The sequence below is a fragment of the Diabrotica virgifera genome, chromosome 8 (assembly GCF_917563875.1).
Source record: "Diabrotica virgifera virgifera chromosome 8, PGI_DIABVI_V3a".
Taxonomy (NCBI): domain Eukaryota; kingdom Metazoa; phylum Arthropoda; class Insecta; order Coleoptera; family Chrysomelidae; genus Diabrotica; species Diabrotica virgifera.
The window spans coordinates 117774039-117790794 of NC_065450.1; the positions used below are offsets into that span (position 1 = coordinate 117774039).

The 16756-nt window shown below is 33.8% G+C and overlaps 1 protein-coding gene across 1 annotated transcript in view; it reads left to right on the forward strand.

Annotated features, from left to right (window-relative positions):
* LOC126890356 (calmodulin-lysine N-methyltransferase) overlaps window positions 1–5691 on the forward strand; it is a 45857-nt gene extending 40166 nt beyond the window's left edge. The window contains exon 3 of the mRNA XM_050659236.1: window positions 4045–5691. Within this exon, the coding sequence (XP_050515193.1) occupies window positions 4045–4869 (825 nt within the window). The 3' untranslated portion in view covers window positions 4870–5691. The remainder of the gene's footprint in view (window positions 1–4044) is intronic.
* Window positions 5692–16756: the final 11065 nt, after the last annotated feature.

Consider the following 16756-nt stretch of genomic DNA (forward strand, 5'->3'; position numbering starts at 1 on the left):
TGTTATATACAAGAATGTTCTACATTACATTTTAAACAAAAAAGGTCCTATGCATAATCCTCCTAAAACTAACGGTTCCAAGGTTACAGAGGTAACTATAATTGGTCCAAAAAAGGCCTAACCCTGTCATCCAAAATAAAAGTTTTCCTCCAACACCAAATTGTTCTATATGGTCCACATATTGTTCAGTATAAAGTTACACCATTTTGAGCGTCGGGTTGGAGGGGGGGAGAAGTCGGTAAATGAGTAGTTTTTTACGTTTTTCGTCAATATTTTTAAACTTAAGCGGTTAAGCGTGAACAATATTCTATAGAAAAATGTTCTACAGTAAATTTTAAACGAAAATTTTACTGTTGGAAATATGTTCATATGGACATATCTTATATTCACCTCTTGATTGAAGGTGGTGAGGTTGACACGTTCCTTCAAGGGCTTATCAGTAACATATCACCGGCCATTGAAATAGCCAATTATATTTAGAAAACACAATCCTGTTAAAAAAATTAGTTTCCTCAGTAACAATATTATAATTTGCCCAAAAATGTAAACAACATGGAAAACCTCCACTTTACACCCTCCGTAACTCCGAAACCGTTGATTTTAGAACAATTATGCATAGAACCTTTTTGGTTCAAATTTAATGTAGCATTTTGTATAGAATATTATTCACGCTAAACCGCTTACGTTTAGAAATATTGACGAAAAACTTAAAAAACTACTAAGTTACCGACTTCTCCCCTACCCCTTACCTAAAAACCCGACGCTCAAAATGGTGTAACTTTTTACTGAACAATATGTGGACCATTAATATGACAATTTGGTGTTGGAGGAAAAATTTTATTTTGGATGACGGGGTTAGGCCTTTTTTTGGACCAATTACTATACTACCTCCGTAACTTTGGAACCGTTCGTTTTAGAAGGATTATGCATAGGACCTTTTTTGTTTAAAATTGAATGTAGAACATTTTTGTATAGAAAATTGTTCACGCTAAACCGCATAGTTTTAGAAATATTGACGAAAAACTACTAATTTAACGACTTTTCTCCCCTACCTGCCCCCCAAATCCGACGCTCAAAATTGTGTAACTTTTTACTGAACATTATGTGGACCATATAGAACAATTTGGTGTTGGAGGAAAACTTTCGCTTTGGATGTCTGGGTTATGCCTTTTTTTTATCAATTGTATTATACAAAGTACATATTTATAAGCAATAGTGTTGCCCAAAATCGGTCTTGGTCTTGCAGTCTTGGTCTTGTTCTTGCGTTTTAGCAAGACCAAGACCAAGACCAAGACCGCCTTATTTTAGCAAGACCAAGACCAAGACTGACCGCGCAAGACTTGAGCAAGAACAAGACTAAGCCTGCGAGACTCTTGCGTCTTGCAGTTAGTATTGAGTGTCGTTTTATGGAATACATTAGTTCGGGAATATAGGTCTGGATCCCGCGTATGAAAAAAAAGTTGATTAATAAGCAAGCTAAAAATTTGTTAATAGCTTAAGTGTGTCTAGTCGGACAAACTTTGATGTATGGAAACACTGGAACAGGGAAAGTTTTAATTGTGGAACAGGTTAAAAATTTGGAACGTCAGACCCCGAAAACGTCACATGTATTTTGTCCGACAGAACTTCCAATTGATTTGTTACCCTTTCAATAAACGCTCATGCAAAAATCAGACTGCTATTTATCACCTGTCATAATTCCTGTCATTTGACATGTTCTACGTGTTCCACTCATTAAAATGCCCATTTAGTGATAAATAGCAGTCTGATTTTTGCATGAGAGTTTAATGAAAGGGTAACAAATCAATTGGAAGTTCTGTCGGACAAAATACATGTGACGTTTTCGTGTTCTGACGTTCCAAATTTCTAATCTGTTCCGCAATTAAAACTTCACCTGTTCCAGTGTTCCCATATATCAAAGTTTTTCCGACTAGACACCCTTAAGCTATTAACAAATTTTCAGCTTGCTATTAATCAACTTTTTTTCATACGCGGGATCCAGACCTAATATGCTTAGAGACAATGAGACGCAAAAAAATATATAACAAAAATTTGGAAAATTGGATTTATGCGCATTATGAACAATACGATAAACATATATACCGAATTAAAATATCCATATAAGAACACTCAGAGGTCAATTATTACAATGTAAAAATAAAATATTTGTTTTCATTCTTTCCTAATGTCAGACAACGCCTTCGCTCCGAAAGTAATTGTACTAGATTTTGAGAATACCTTTCATAAAATAATCTGCTTGTGTTGTGTGACGCCGCCGACAGTATAAGAATATCGCATTAAAACTTTTAAAGATATAATGTCGCCTTTGTTGATAAAAATATAAAACGAATAGCATATCCACTGTTATGTACGGACACCCAGTCAATTGTTTTTCCTTATCAATTAGTGGGAATAATACCATATATATCGTAAAGACTAAACGTCCTACTTAAAACGTCCTACTATAAACTTTTTGCAGACTGCAATTAGATATTAGATCAATAGGCCAAACAAAATTTTTTGCTGAAAAAGCACTAGATAAGATAATGCCCGGCTACCCTGTATAGTCCATTCACTCACGGTAAAATGTTAAATACAAAACCTTGAAATTTTAAAGAACCGCTTGGATTTTGGATTGACATGTTTGCGTACACATAGCTAACTCGCCAAAAAAGAGATATTGGCCGATGCATGTGTGATTTTGCCCTGGGGATGAGTTTCACCTTTCACCCCTTCTTGGGGGGTTAAAAAACAAAGGTTCAAAATAAGGCAAGGTTGATTAAACTGACTAATTCTAAGCAACTTTTGTTCTATTTTATTCATCTACAAATAAACCAAGTCAATACTTTTCGAGCTATTTGCGACTGAATATGTTAATTTTTCAACAAAAAAAACACACGTTTTTCGACGGTTTTTGCGCAAAGGACTCAAAAAGTAAGTATTTTATCGAAAAAAATATTCCAAGCAAAAATATATCTTATAAAAATTTAAATAAAATGATGCATTTAATGGTAGGGGAACCCAAGCGGGGATTTTTGTAGTTACTGGAGTGCGTCAGGTTATCACATGGGCAGAAACTTTGCACCCTGTAAATGTACCTCTACCATATATTGGCTTTTAATACAGGGGAATTCGTTAAGGGAGGCCCGAAAAAAATATATATCCTTAGAAAAACTCGAAAACGTCAGATTAAGATAAGGTAAGTTTAGTATGTAGGTACATGCAAAACAGTGTATATTTAAAAAATCAGACGATTTAAGCGGGGCGTAAGGAAATGGGTGAGTCACACAGTTTCACAAAAAAGCGAATATTTCGCGAAATGAATGTCAGATCGAAAATACGTTCAATATTTTTCAAAAATCTATCGGGTGATACTAAACACGACCACCCACGGAGAGGGGGGGGTAAATTTTAAATTGTAGGATATTAAACACAAACTGCAAACTTTTATTAAAAAACAGACTGACTCCCGTCCCGTGGGACATGGTAGATAGCTCAGTTAGTTAGACGTTAAACTATAGGCAGGGATAGTTTAGATCGTGGGTTCAAACCCACCCAATGTGAGTTGTTTAGACATTTATTAATTTCGTTGGTTTTTACTATGTTTATGTTAAGTCAAGCTGAAAATGTACCTATACGTTTACGTTGTTCTAAGATCTAAAGTAATATTTAATAAATAGCAAAATGCTAGTGGGTAACTGCGAGACTTGCAAGACTCTTGCTGCAAGACCAAGACCAAGACCAAGACTGGGAGTGCAATACCAAGACCAAGACCAGGTGTATTGGTGCAAGACCAAGACCAAGACTGTCCAAGTCTCGTCTTGGTCTTGCATTTGGGTAACACTAATAAGCAACTATTGTTAACCGCAAAATACCACGAAACTAGTCTTAAGTGAGACCAAAGCGTTTATATTTGGATATAAATTGCAGGAAGTTTTGAAAGAGTTTTTACAGTATAACCGTGTATAACCAACTAAATAAATTCAATTTGTTTTGAAAAGCAGTAAATAGTATGATATGTTTTTAATTTAGCTTTTTATTTAGAGCCCCACGGAAAGTCAGCCTTCCAGTCCAACCGATGAATTTTCTGTGCGTCGAATTTCGTCCTTCATGCTCTTAAAAACGCAAGAACTCACCTCATTACCTTTAGTCACTAGAGATAACCAAAAGCATGACCAAATTAAGAAATATACATGGTATAAATATTCGATATGCATAAATGGTAGCGAGTATTTCATAAACGTCGGCCATAGAAACCGCACTTTTTCCGCAGAGGATTTAATGGGTTTCAACAACACGGGTAACATTTGTATATGGCCATCCGAGGAGACTTTAAGCTACTTCGTTTGCTCAAATTTAGAAATATTTAAAGAAAAAAATGTGATAGAATTGGGTGGAGGCATGTCCTGCCTAGCGGGACTGTTCGCTGCCAAATACGGCCACGCTAACAGTGTTGTAGTCACCGATGGTAACAAGGTTTCCATCGATAATGTCCAAGTCACACTCAAATGCAACACGTTCCTTAGTGAAGTCAGATGCAGTATTCTCCAATGGTCATCTTGCGAACCCGTCGATCAGTATGATGTTGTGCTCTGTGCTGATTGCCTGTTCTTCGATGACGCAAGAACAGATCTAATTAACTGTATTTGGTGTTGTTTGGCCAGCGATGGTACAGCGTACGTCATGGCTCCACAAAGAGGTTCCACCTTGGATATGTTCATGAAACAATCTGAGGAAAAAGGTTTTACGTGTAAAAAGAGATTAAATTATAACGATGTTGTTTGGGAAAAACGCTTAGCACTTTTGGATAATTGTGATTTTGATGATAATATTCATTACCCTATACTCATAGAAGTGACCAAAAAATAAGTGTCCTTAGTATTTTGCATATTATATATTTATACCTATCACGATAATTTATGATTATTATTATAGACGACCATATTCCTTATATATATCTAGTCTGATATTTACCTTATCTGTGATAATTAATACCAATTTCCTCTGAATGTTAGTAATTGTTAGAAATCCATACATTTATATCTATATAAATTATCAAGTAAGTATATAAAATGTTCTAATAGACTAAATACCAGCGATAATTTGGAAACTACCCGGATTATAATGACAGAAAATAATATATGAGTTTATGGATAGACAATATTGTAAAATTGCACATTTAGATTATTACCCAAGAGGTATGGTAAAAAATGTTTCGCTAGATTATCATGTTTTTAAGATATGTATGTGCATTCCGTTGAATCAGTTTTTGGTTAACCTTCTTGTATAAGTGAGACAAATATATCATTCTCAAGCGCAACAAAAGGCCGTTGAAAAAAATAGGAATGACTCTGGAATAAAAAGAAATTTTTTTTCTCTGATTCTGGCCTAGGTTTAGAACTAGAACCTTTAGCCACGTAATTGTATAACTTATCACTAACTCAGGTGTAATATGTAGTGTGTGTTGAGTAAGTGTCTTGTTACTTTGCAAAGTCGACGTCATTGTCTTTGCAAAGAGACGCTAATTGTATCCGAACGTCTGCGGTCCCTCCGGTGAGTACCGATCCCACAAGGACAGAAACTATTTTCATTTATTAATTTATAATAAATGAAAAATTCCTGACCCTGGCGGGATTCGAACTCACTACCATTCGGAACTTTCGATCCAAATTTTAGGATTAAAAAAAGAAATTAATTGCATCTAAACAAAGAAATGCAAATGCAGGTAAATCATAACGTATGCTCTAAAAGATTTGGCACAAAATATTTATCGGATCTTTTTCTAATGAAGAAGTTTTTCTCGTATTTAAACACGTAACTATTTATTATAAATTACAATTCAATACTTAACTAAACTATACTATCGAATTATGTGGAGTGACCCATTCTGCTCTACTAGACGATTTTTTCAAATATCTCTAATAAGATCCCGGATGGACTTAAGATCAATTTCTCTCAGTTTTTCATAAATTCGCCGTCTTGCCAGCTTCCTCGATAAACATTCCTAGACAGTAAAGCCCATTAAGGTTCAGACGATTATTGTTTTTGGAAACAAAGGGTATATGGAGTTGTCGAAGCCAGTTTTGGGTATCTTTTGAGTAAGAGCATAATCCTAGGTCTGGCCAAAACATAATCTCGTCATTTACATGATGTCCGTGGACAAACTAAAGTACACATTTGGAAATACAGTCATTCATATAACTCTGATTATTCACACCTTCACCCCTCACTCTTCCCATAAAAGGTTAGTCACTCACACCCATGTTAGAAATTGCGCCCAAGGATTTTATCTGCAAATTTCGCTTTATTTTGTATCAAACATTGTCAGGAGATTCCTCTACGTTGTCCATATACAATCCATCTGACCTTCATTCCAGACTTACGCAAAGTGAAATACTTTTTGTCATCTAAAATAATGATTTTTTCGAGTTGTGGATCAGGTCATTAATACAGAAATAAAACGACGATTAAATTCATGGTGGGAACCGAACAATACCTATCAAGGAAAACAATTTTGAAATATAATAAAAATAAGATAGCGAAGACGAACTCTGGACAAAAAAGTGTACCATGCTAAATACATACATAGGTGGAAGCCAGAGTTAAGAAAGTTGGAAACTATTAAAAAATTTAAGAAACGACAGAAAGAAAGACATTATTCAGTCCATATCACCACAAGCTTGGGAAAGATACTTTGAAGATTTACTAACAGAGACAAGAGAGCCCTTCAAACAGATACAATCCAACGGTATACAAAGCGTCAGGTTGATAGGATCACCAATCAGAGTAAATGAGAGAGAAGTCGAAACCATATGTAAACAGTTGAAGAATGGCAAATCACCGGGCCCAGGAAATATAGCTCCGGAACTCATCAAATATGGACCTAAAGTTTTAATTAAGCGGCTAAGACAACTTTTCCAGCAATGCTTGAATACCCATGAAATACCTAAAGAATGGAAAGAGTCACATCTGAGCACTATCCACAAAAAGGGAGATAAATCAAAACCTGAAAACTATAGAGGAATTGCAGTCACTAGTAGTATCAGCAGAATATATGGAAAACTTATTAAAAATCGAATAGAAGAAGAATACCAAAATATGGAAGCCGAAGAACAGGCTGGTTTTCGCGCATGTCGATCTAAAATAGATCATGTTTTCTCCATTACTCAGATAATTGAAAAGAAAGTTGCTCGTGGCCAAGAAGTCCATCTGATGTTTGTAGACCTTAGAAAAGCGTATGATAGTGTCCCGCTGGTTAAATTATGGGAGGCACTGGAGAAAACAAATGTAAATATAGAATTGGTTGAAGCCGTAAAAACGTTGTACTACCAACAAACAACAAGAATTAAAACGGGAAATCTCATAACACCTGGATTCACAGTAACTAAAGGACTAAGGCAAGGATGCTGTATCTCACCAACACTATTCAAAATATACCTCGAAGCAGCACTCAACAAATGGAAGAAAAAATGTACGAATATGGGCATACCACTAACGGACTCAACTTTGTACACGCTGTGCTTTGCGGATGACCAGGTGATCATCGCACAGGACTCTGAAGATCTTAGTTACATGATGCGAAAACTATTAGAAGAGTTTACAGAGTGGGCCCTAGAATACATGAGTATCGGAGGAGACCAACATAGCCTCCGAGTAGAGGAAAATCAAGAAATAAAATTATGTGAAGACTACAAATACCTGGGAGTAAAGATCACTCAAGACGGAAAATTAGATGCAGCTATTAAGTAACGAAATATACAGGGGAGGAAAGGCATATCCTTACTAAACAGCGTACTGTGGGATAAAAATATTTCTAAGGAGAAAAAAAAAAGAATATATAACACTATAATAAAATGCATCACAACATATGGATGCGAAGTTTGGCCCTTAAAAGACAGAACAGAGAAAATGCTTAGAGCAAAACAGAAATGGACTTCTGGCGCCGTTCAGCGGGAATATCTAGACGCGACCGAATAACAAACGAGAGAGTCCGAGAAATCATGGGGGTTACACATACTATTGTTGACGACATTAGGACGAAACAACTCAGCTGGTACGGACACGTAAGGAGAATGCCGGAGAATAGAATACCAAGACAAATCCTCGAATGGCAACCAAGAGGAAGGCGCAGACCAGGAAGACCTAGAAGAAGTTGGAGAGAAGGAGTTGATAGAGAAATCAGGGACAGAGAACTCGAGGACGATCTATGGAATGACAGAACGAGATGGAGATTGGAAATCGGAAGACGTCGAAGAACGTTGTAAACCGATATTATATATATATATATATATATATATATATATATATATATATATATATATATATATATATATATATATATATAACAGGTATATAATCTTTGCTGAACAGTTAGGAAACAAGGTTGAAATATTGGGGTAGCAGCAATCTCAAAGAAAACTCTTTATAATAATTCCAAGCTTTCGATAATGTTTATTATCATCTTCAGGGAAACTACAAATATAAATATACAGTATTTAACAATTAGTCTAACTAAAATCAATAAAAATTGTTATCTTTGTGCCATCAAAAATCCAAAACACCATAGTTTTCTCTCACTAAACTAGGTGTCTAGGATCCCCAGAAACACAAAAATAACAAAATATTGCTCTGAGAAATGCAGAGCTAATACTCTCACTATAAACACCGCATATCACAGAACAACCTTACTAAAAAATTATTTATATGTTTTGGTACTTACATTATTTGAGGATGTAGAGCCTAGTTGTTAAATACTGACATAACAATGAAATTTTGTCTTGGTAAATAGTAAATAATATAAATTAAAGTAAAAACTATATAAAAACTTATAAAAATCTGAGTATAAAGCGATAAAAGCTAAAATATTTTTTAAAAAATTATGTATGTCTAATTGGTATTTTACAAAATGTCTAACAAAATGTTATGGATGTTTATTCATTTTTCTTTGAATTCATACGGAAACGTCACAACCACTGAACCAATTACAATTTTGTTATAAATTTCTAATAAATTTTGAAATAGGAAAAGAGCGAAATGATAATATAAAAGTTTTAATAAATGCAAAATTGTTTCATAGTCCTTGTCTTTTATTATTATGTAGTATACTGAAAAAATCTACAAATTATGTATCAAATTAAAGAAGAATCTGAATTATTAAATTTAAATTGGTTATTTTTGTCTAAAGTGAGCAAATAAGAATAAATTTCACTGAGATGTCTTACATCTGATTTTTTGTTTATCGAATTTTCTTCTTGAAAGATAAAAGCCATTTCCAAAAAAAGTCTTTTTTTATATGAGTTCTCAGAAGCTAGTACTTTAGTATGTTGATAATCCATTACATGACCCTCTTTGGAAACATGTTCTGCTAAAGCACAACGTTCAGGATGTAGTCTAGAATCACTTTTATGTGAAATTATTCGAGATGATAAAGTTCTCGAGGTGATACCTATATAGCTAATATTACAACTACGACATGGTATATTATAAACTACATTTGAACAAGACAATGCAGGAGTTTTATCTTTCAGTCTAGTAAAAATTGAGTTAATAGATAATGTGATACTATTAGCTATTTTTATGCCACTAATTTGATTAAAGATTCTGCTTAGCTTTGGTGTGATGTTCTTAATGTAAGGGAGTGAAAAATATTTAAAGTTAATGGGTTCCTGGTTTTCTGCAACATTAGTAAGATTATTTAAATTTTGGTTGTTAATACTATTATTATTTGTGTATGAGATGTCAGATGTATTAAAAAGTAATTTCTTTATAAGGGTTTTTGGATAGGAATTGTCAATGAATATATTATATAATATTCTTAGATTTGTATTATGAAATGAGTTGTCTGATATTTTTAAAACCCTTGATTTCATTTGTTTTATTAAATTAACTTTTTGAGAAAATTTATGGTAAGACCAGTAATTCATGTACCTGCCTGAGCTTATTGGTTTTTGGTACCAGTCAATCATTAAGGTGTTTGTAGTAGTATTACGAATAAATTTAGTATTTAAGAAAGGTAGAGTACCATTTTCATCTTCTCTTTCTAAGGTAAATTGAATGTAAGGATCATAACTGTTGAAGATGAACAAGATTTCATCCAAGGCATTGGAAGGTAGGCTAAGTATTATGTCATCAACATATTTCTTAATAAAACAAAGATGGACGATTTGTTGGACGTAGTAATACCAGTACTACCTTTTGACCTTTGTTTTATTAAGAAATATGTTGATGACATAATACTTAGCCTACCTTCCAATGCCTTGGATGAAATCTTGTTCATCTTCAACAGTTATGATCCTTACATTCAATTTACCTTAGAAAGAGAAGATGAAAATGGTACTCTACCTTTCTTAGATACTAAATTTATTCGTAATACTACTACAAACACCTTAATGATTGACTGGTACCAAAAACCAATAAGCTCAGGCAGGTACATGAATTACTGGTCTTACCATAAATTTTCTCAAAAAGTTAATTTAATAAAACAAATGAAATCAAGGGTTTTAAAAATATCAGACAACTCATTTCATAATACAAATCTAAGAATATTATATAATATATTCATTGACAATTCCTATCCAAAAACCCTTATAAAGAAATTACTTTTTAATACATCTGACATCTCATACACAAATAATAATAGTATTAACAACCAAAATTTAAATAATCTTACTAATGTTGCAGAAAACCAGGAACCCATTAACTTTAAATATTTTTCACTCCCTTACATTAAGAACATCACACCAAAGCTAAGCAGAATCTTTAATCAAATTAGTGGCATAAAAATAGCTAATAGTATCACATTATCTATTAACTCAATTTTTACTAGACTGAAAGATAAAACTCCTGCATTGTCTTGTTCAAATGTAGTTTATAATATACCATGTCGTAGTTGTAATATGAGCTATATAGGTATCACCTCGAGAACTTTATCATCTCGAATAATTTCACATAAAAGTGATTCTAGACTACATCCTGAACGTTGTGCTTTAGCAGAACATGTTTCCAAAGAGGGTCATGTAATGGATTATCAACATACTAAAGTACTAGCTTCTGAGAACTCATATAAAAAAAGACTTTTTTTGGAAATGGCTTTTATCTTTCAAGAAGAAAATTCGATAAACAAAAAATCAGATGTAAGACATCTCAGTGAAATTTATTCTTATTTGCTCACTTTAGACAAAAATAACCAATTTAAATTTAATAATTCAGATTCTTCTTTAATTTGATACATAATTTGTAGATTTTTTCAGTATACTACATAATAATAAAAGACAAGGACTATGAAACAATTTTGCATTTATTAAAACTTTTATATTATCATTTCGCTCTTTTCCTATTTCAAAATTTATTAGAAATTTATAACAAAATTGTAATTGGTTCAGTGGTTGTGACGTTTCCGTATGAATTCAAAGAAAAATGAATAAACATCCATAACATTTTGTTAGACATTTTGTAAAATACCAATTAGACATACATAATTTTTTAAAAAATATTTTAGCTTTTATCGCTTTATACTCAGATTTTTATAAGTTTTTATATAGTTTTTACTTTAATTTATATTATTTACTATTTACCAAGACAAAATTTCATTGTTATGTCAGTATTTAACAACTAGGCTCTACATCCTCAAATAATGTAAGTACCAAAACATATAAATAATTTTTTAGTAAGGTTGTTCTGTGATATGCGGTGTTTATAGTGAGAGTATTAGCTCTGCATTTCTCAGAGCAATATTTTGTTATTTTTGTGTTTCTGGGGATCCTAGACACCTAGTTTAGTGAGAGAAAACTATGGTGTTTTGGATTTTTGATGGCACAAAGATAACAATTTTTATTGATTTTAGTTAGACTAATTGTTAAATACTGTATATTTATATTTGTAGTTTCCCTGAAGATGATAATAAACATTATCGAAAGCTTGGAATTATTATAAAGAGTTTTCTTTGAGATTGCTGCTACCCCAATATTTCAACCTTGTTTTATATATATATATATATATATATATATATATATATATATATATATATATATATATATATAGCGAAGGCGATTTGGCCACCTATTTCAAATGCTACAAAGAAGATGGTGAAAAAAGATGTTTCATTAGACTCCACCAGGTTGACAAAAGTGAGGTCGAGGTCGTTACAGCATACGACAGAGAGGCTTTAACAAGGACGTAGGGATCAACTCATTTATACCAGTTTCACATAAAACTTTGATAAATAAAGACCGCTTCAACAAGAAATAATCTACAAGAAGAAGAGGAAGATAATTATTAGGAGACCATAAGAGACTGTTTGTCATAACAAGAAAGCTGACTTTACTTAGTAACAAGTCATTTACTTCACAGACACACACTAGACTACAAATCAACCTTGTGTGTCAAATGGGTGTATGACGTTCTACGTATTTTGAAAATGTTTACTTGTTTATTAAAGATGTTGTGTAATATGACATTGAAGCAGCATTACAGGATGCCACCTCTGCAACTTTTAAAGTTATATCATCGTTTCTATTGCAGCATGAGCGTTTATTCACGGCCTGGTAACTTTCTGAATATACTAAAATACCATTAAAAGAATAGGTACTCAAATACATTCAAAAATTGGAATTGTTAAAACTTTTAGGTTTGAAATATATGATGTTATATCAAAGATATAAAGATAATTTATCATTAATCATGTCCCTAATAAAAGGGTGCATGATACAGACCGTTTTTCTTTTGATTAGAGATATGAGAGACTGTAGGAGTGCTAAAATTGGCAACGTTGCTGTATTTTAATTTGTTAAGATGTTCCGATGTTAAGACCAAAATTGATCATTCACCTAAAAGTTGATCTTCGTTTTCGGTATAACGTAATTTTAGGGGTTGCTGCCGCTCGCCTATAATGTGTTGTTGAAATCATTTGTTGAATTCAATTAATTTGTCAACTGAATTTGATTACTTTTGTAATTTCCAAGATATTTCTGGTGAACAGCTCCATTTGGACATTTTATATAACGTTTTACCTATTGTAACCGGGCCATTGAGATTATCACGCAATAATACAATGATATGAATAGTCCTAATGAATACATAATTATCCAATAAATTAGTATGATAATGTACAAACAGCACAATTTTAATTGTTTTTTATTTAATTTTGTGAATAATAAATATTCAAACCTTTTTGTGTTTTTATACTTATTTCGTGTACGTGTAAGCGATATATTTTTAGAAAAATGCAATTGTTTTTTCTGTCAAAAACAGATTGATTACACTTAATTTACCTTATATAAATAATATAAGATAATACAAATATAATGCAAATGTGTACAAAAGTAAGTTTTAAAAGTTACAAAATAAAACCCGATTTTGCTCCTGATATAATTGAGATTTTAATAAAATGAAAATGGATACGTGACTTCCTTCTGGTAAGAACATCTTAAAAAAAGTTACGGAATCTGTGCATCTGTTAAAACTTTATGGAAGTTGTGATACCCTTAACACCCCAATTTTTTTTTATTACATTATAATTTAATAGTCTAAGAGCTGGGAGCGGATTTTGTGCGTGATAAGTAATATGGAAAAACTATACGGGGATATGTTGAATTAGTTGTGTACATGACATTCACCAACGGCCGGAAACCAGAGTTGGGGCCGAGGGTAGTTATAAGGGGTCAAAGTCGCGGATTTTATTATTTTTTTTATGACGCTCATGATCGAGATAGTGCACCAAAATTTGGGAATAAGTAGGTCATGACGTACCTAAGTAAAATCTCTAGGGGTTCAACGCTGCGTGGCCGACAAAGGGGTGGGGGTAGGGGTGAATATAAAAAATATGAGGGGTTTTTTGCGACGTTCGTGATTGAGATAGTGCACCAAAATTTGGGTATAAGTAGACCATGACATAAATAATTAAAATTCGCAGAGCCGGAAACCAGAGTCGGGAAGATAGGTAGTTATAAGGGGTCAAAATTCCGTTTTTTATTATTTTTTTTGTGACGCTCATGATCGAGATAGCGCGCCAAAATTTGGGAATAAGTAGGTCATGACGTAACTAAGTAAAATCTCCAGGAGTGGAACGCTGCGTGGCCGACAAAGGGGTGGGGCAGGGGTGAATATAAAAAAATGTAAGGGGTTTTTTGCGACGTTCGTGATTGAGATAGTGCACCAAAATTTGGGAATTAGTAGACCATGACATAACTAAGTAATATCCCCAGAGGCGGAACACTGCGTGGTGGACAAATGTTGTGCCGGGTCACAAAAAAAATAATACACACTGCGAAGTTGACCCCTTAAAACTACCCTCATCCCCAACTCTGGTTTCCGGCTCTGGGACTTTTACTTAGCTAAGTTATGGTCTACTTATTCCCAAATTTTGGTGCACTATCTCAATCTAGCACGTCGCAAAAAAACCCCTTATATTTTTTATATTCACACCTACCCCCACCCCTTTATCGGCCACGCAGCGTTTCACCCCTGGAGATTGTACTTAGCTACCTCATGACCTACTTATTCCCAAATTTTGGTGCCCTATCTCGATCATGAGAGTCACAAAAAAAATAATAAAAACGGCGATTTTGACCCCTTATAACTACCCTCATGCCCAACTCTGGTTTCCGGCTCAAAGCATTTTACTTAGTTATGTTATGGTCTACTTATTCCCAAATTTTGGTGTACTCCCTCAATCACGAACGTCGTAAAAAAACCCCTTATATTTTTTCTATTCACCCCTGCCCCACCCCTTTGTCGGCCACGCAGCGTGCCACCCCTGGAGATTTTACTTAGGTACGTCATGACCTACTTATTCCCAAATTTTGGTGCACTCTCTCGATCATGAGCGTCACAAAAAAAATAATAAAAACGGTGACTTTGACCCCTTATAACTACCCTCATCCCCAACTCTGGTTTCCGGCTTTGGGGATTTTACTTAGTAATATCATGATCTGCTTATTCCCAAATTTTGGTCCACTATCACAATCACGAACGTCGCAAAAAACCCTGTATATTTTTTATATTCACCCCTACCCCCACCCCTTTGTCGGCCACGCAGCGTTCCGCCCCTAGAGGTTTTACTTAGTTACGTCATGATCTACTTATTCCCAAATTTTGGTGCACTATCTCGATCATGAGCGTCATAAAAAAAAATAATAAAATCCGCGACTTTGACCCCTTATAACTACCCTCGGCCCCAACTCTGGTTTCCCGCCGTTGGTGAAAGTCATGTACACAACTAATTCAACATATCCCCGTATAGTTTTTCCATATTACTTATCACGCACAAAATCCGCTTCTATCTCTCCGACTATAATTATTAGACTGACCCTATTAGAGCCCGTTCACATGAGAGGCGCTTATCGCGCGTTTTGATAACGCGCTATTACAACTACATACATTTTACTTGAGACTGTTCACATGCTAACGCGCATTTTAGGTCATTAAAACACTTAGTTTAACACGTTTTTAAATTTTTTTGTCCCATAGTACTTTTTCGAAAAGCCAGTTGTTATCGAGTAGGCGTCTTTTTCATTACACTTCAAAAATTTTGAGTAAACAAACTGTACAAGAAGTAACAAATAAGTTTTCATGTCATGTGCAGGTTCAAAAAATGCAATCTTATTTCACACGACACGACATATGTCGTGTATTTTTAAGTGATAAAAGAGGTCTCCATTTTTTTTAAGTACACATTGGGTACAAATATGTATTCAAAAGCCAAATTATAAAATAAATTTAATTATTCTATTTCTCAATTCTTGTTTGTTCATAATCTCTGTAGAATATATAGCCTCTCTCATAAAATCCACGACGTAAAACTCGATAGGATTTAGATCTGGGCATCTGCGTGGCCAAGAAGTAGACGCGTCTGGGCTCCTTGCAATCAAAAATCCAGGGTACTTATTGTCCGAAAAAATAATCCCTAGGTTCGTTATGGTAATTCGCTGGAGCACCATCTTTTAAACACCACATATTTTGCCTGATTGCGATACTTACATCTTCCAAGTACTCTGCTAATACGCTTTATAAGAACTAAAAGTAATTTTTATCATTAAAGTTGTTTGTTGTTAGATTAAGTTATTGTATACAATTCATGCCCTAACATTGACTTTAAAAGTAATGCGGGACGTTTTGCGTAAGGCTTTTGTTCCACCCGGAATGTCATTTCTATTGAAGAAAAATACGATTAATGAAATATAATATTTCATTAATACCAGTAAAATTACTGAAATTAAATCATTAATTTCAGTAATTTTTATCCAGTAATTCGTGAGCGATTGTAAAATGATAGTTATGGAGCCGCTGTTTCTTGAATCTTCTCCAAACTTTAGAAACATCTAATTGAGCAGAGCAACTACTACCCTCGGACTGCTACAAGGGACTTCATGGATTGCATCTTATTCCTCATACCCTATATAATTATTCCGTCATCTTTTGTATCCACTTCTGGACCGCTATTGCCAGCAAGGTGTAGTGGCAATGTAATTGTCTCCAGCAAACAAAGATAACGGTAAGAAATGGTCATATGTCTGGGATTATCATTTAGGATATTTTCCAGGCGGAAAAATTTCAAAAACATTCTGTTAAACTAATGGGGGCTCATTTATAATTTAATAGGGGGTACACAAACATTAGGGGGTTTAGGTTTAGGCTATCATATCCCCCATAATTTGTGGAAAAATCGATTTTTATTTTTTAACTTCTAAGGTCTTTAAATTTTCTGTGTGTATTTGTGTTCAGGTAATTTAGATTTAATTGAGCCAATTTGGACCCCTGA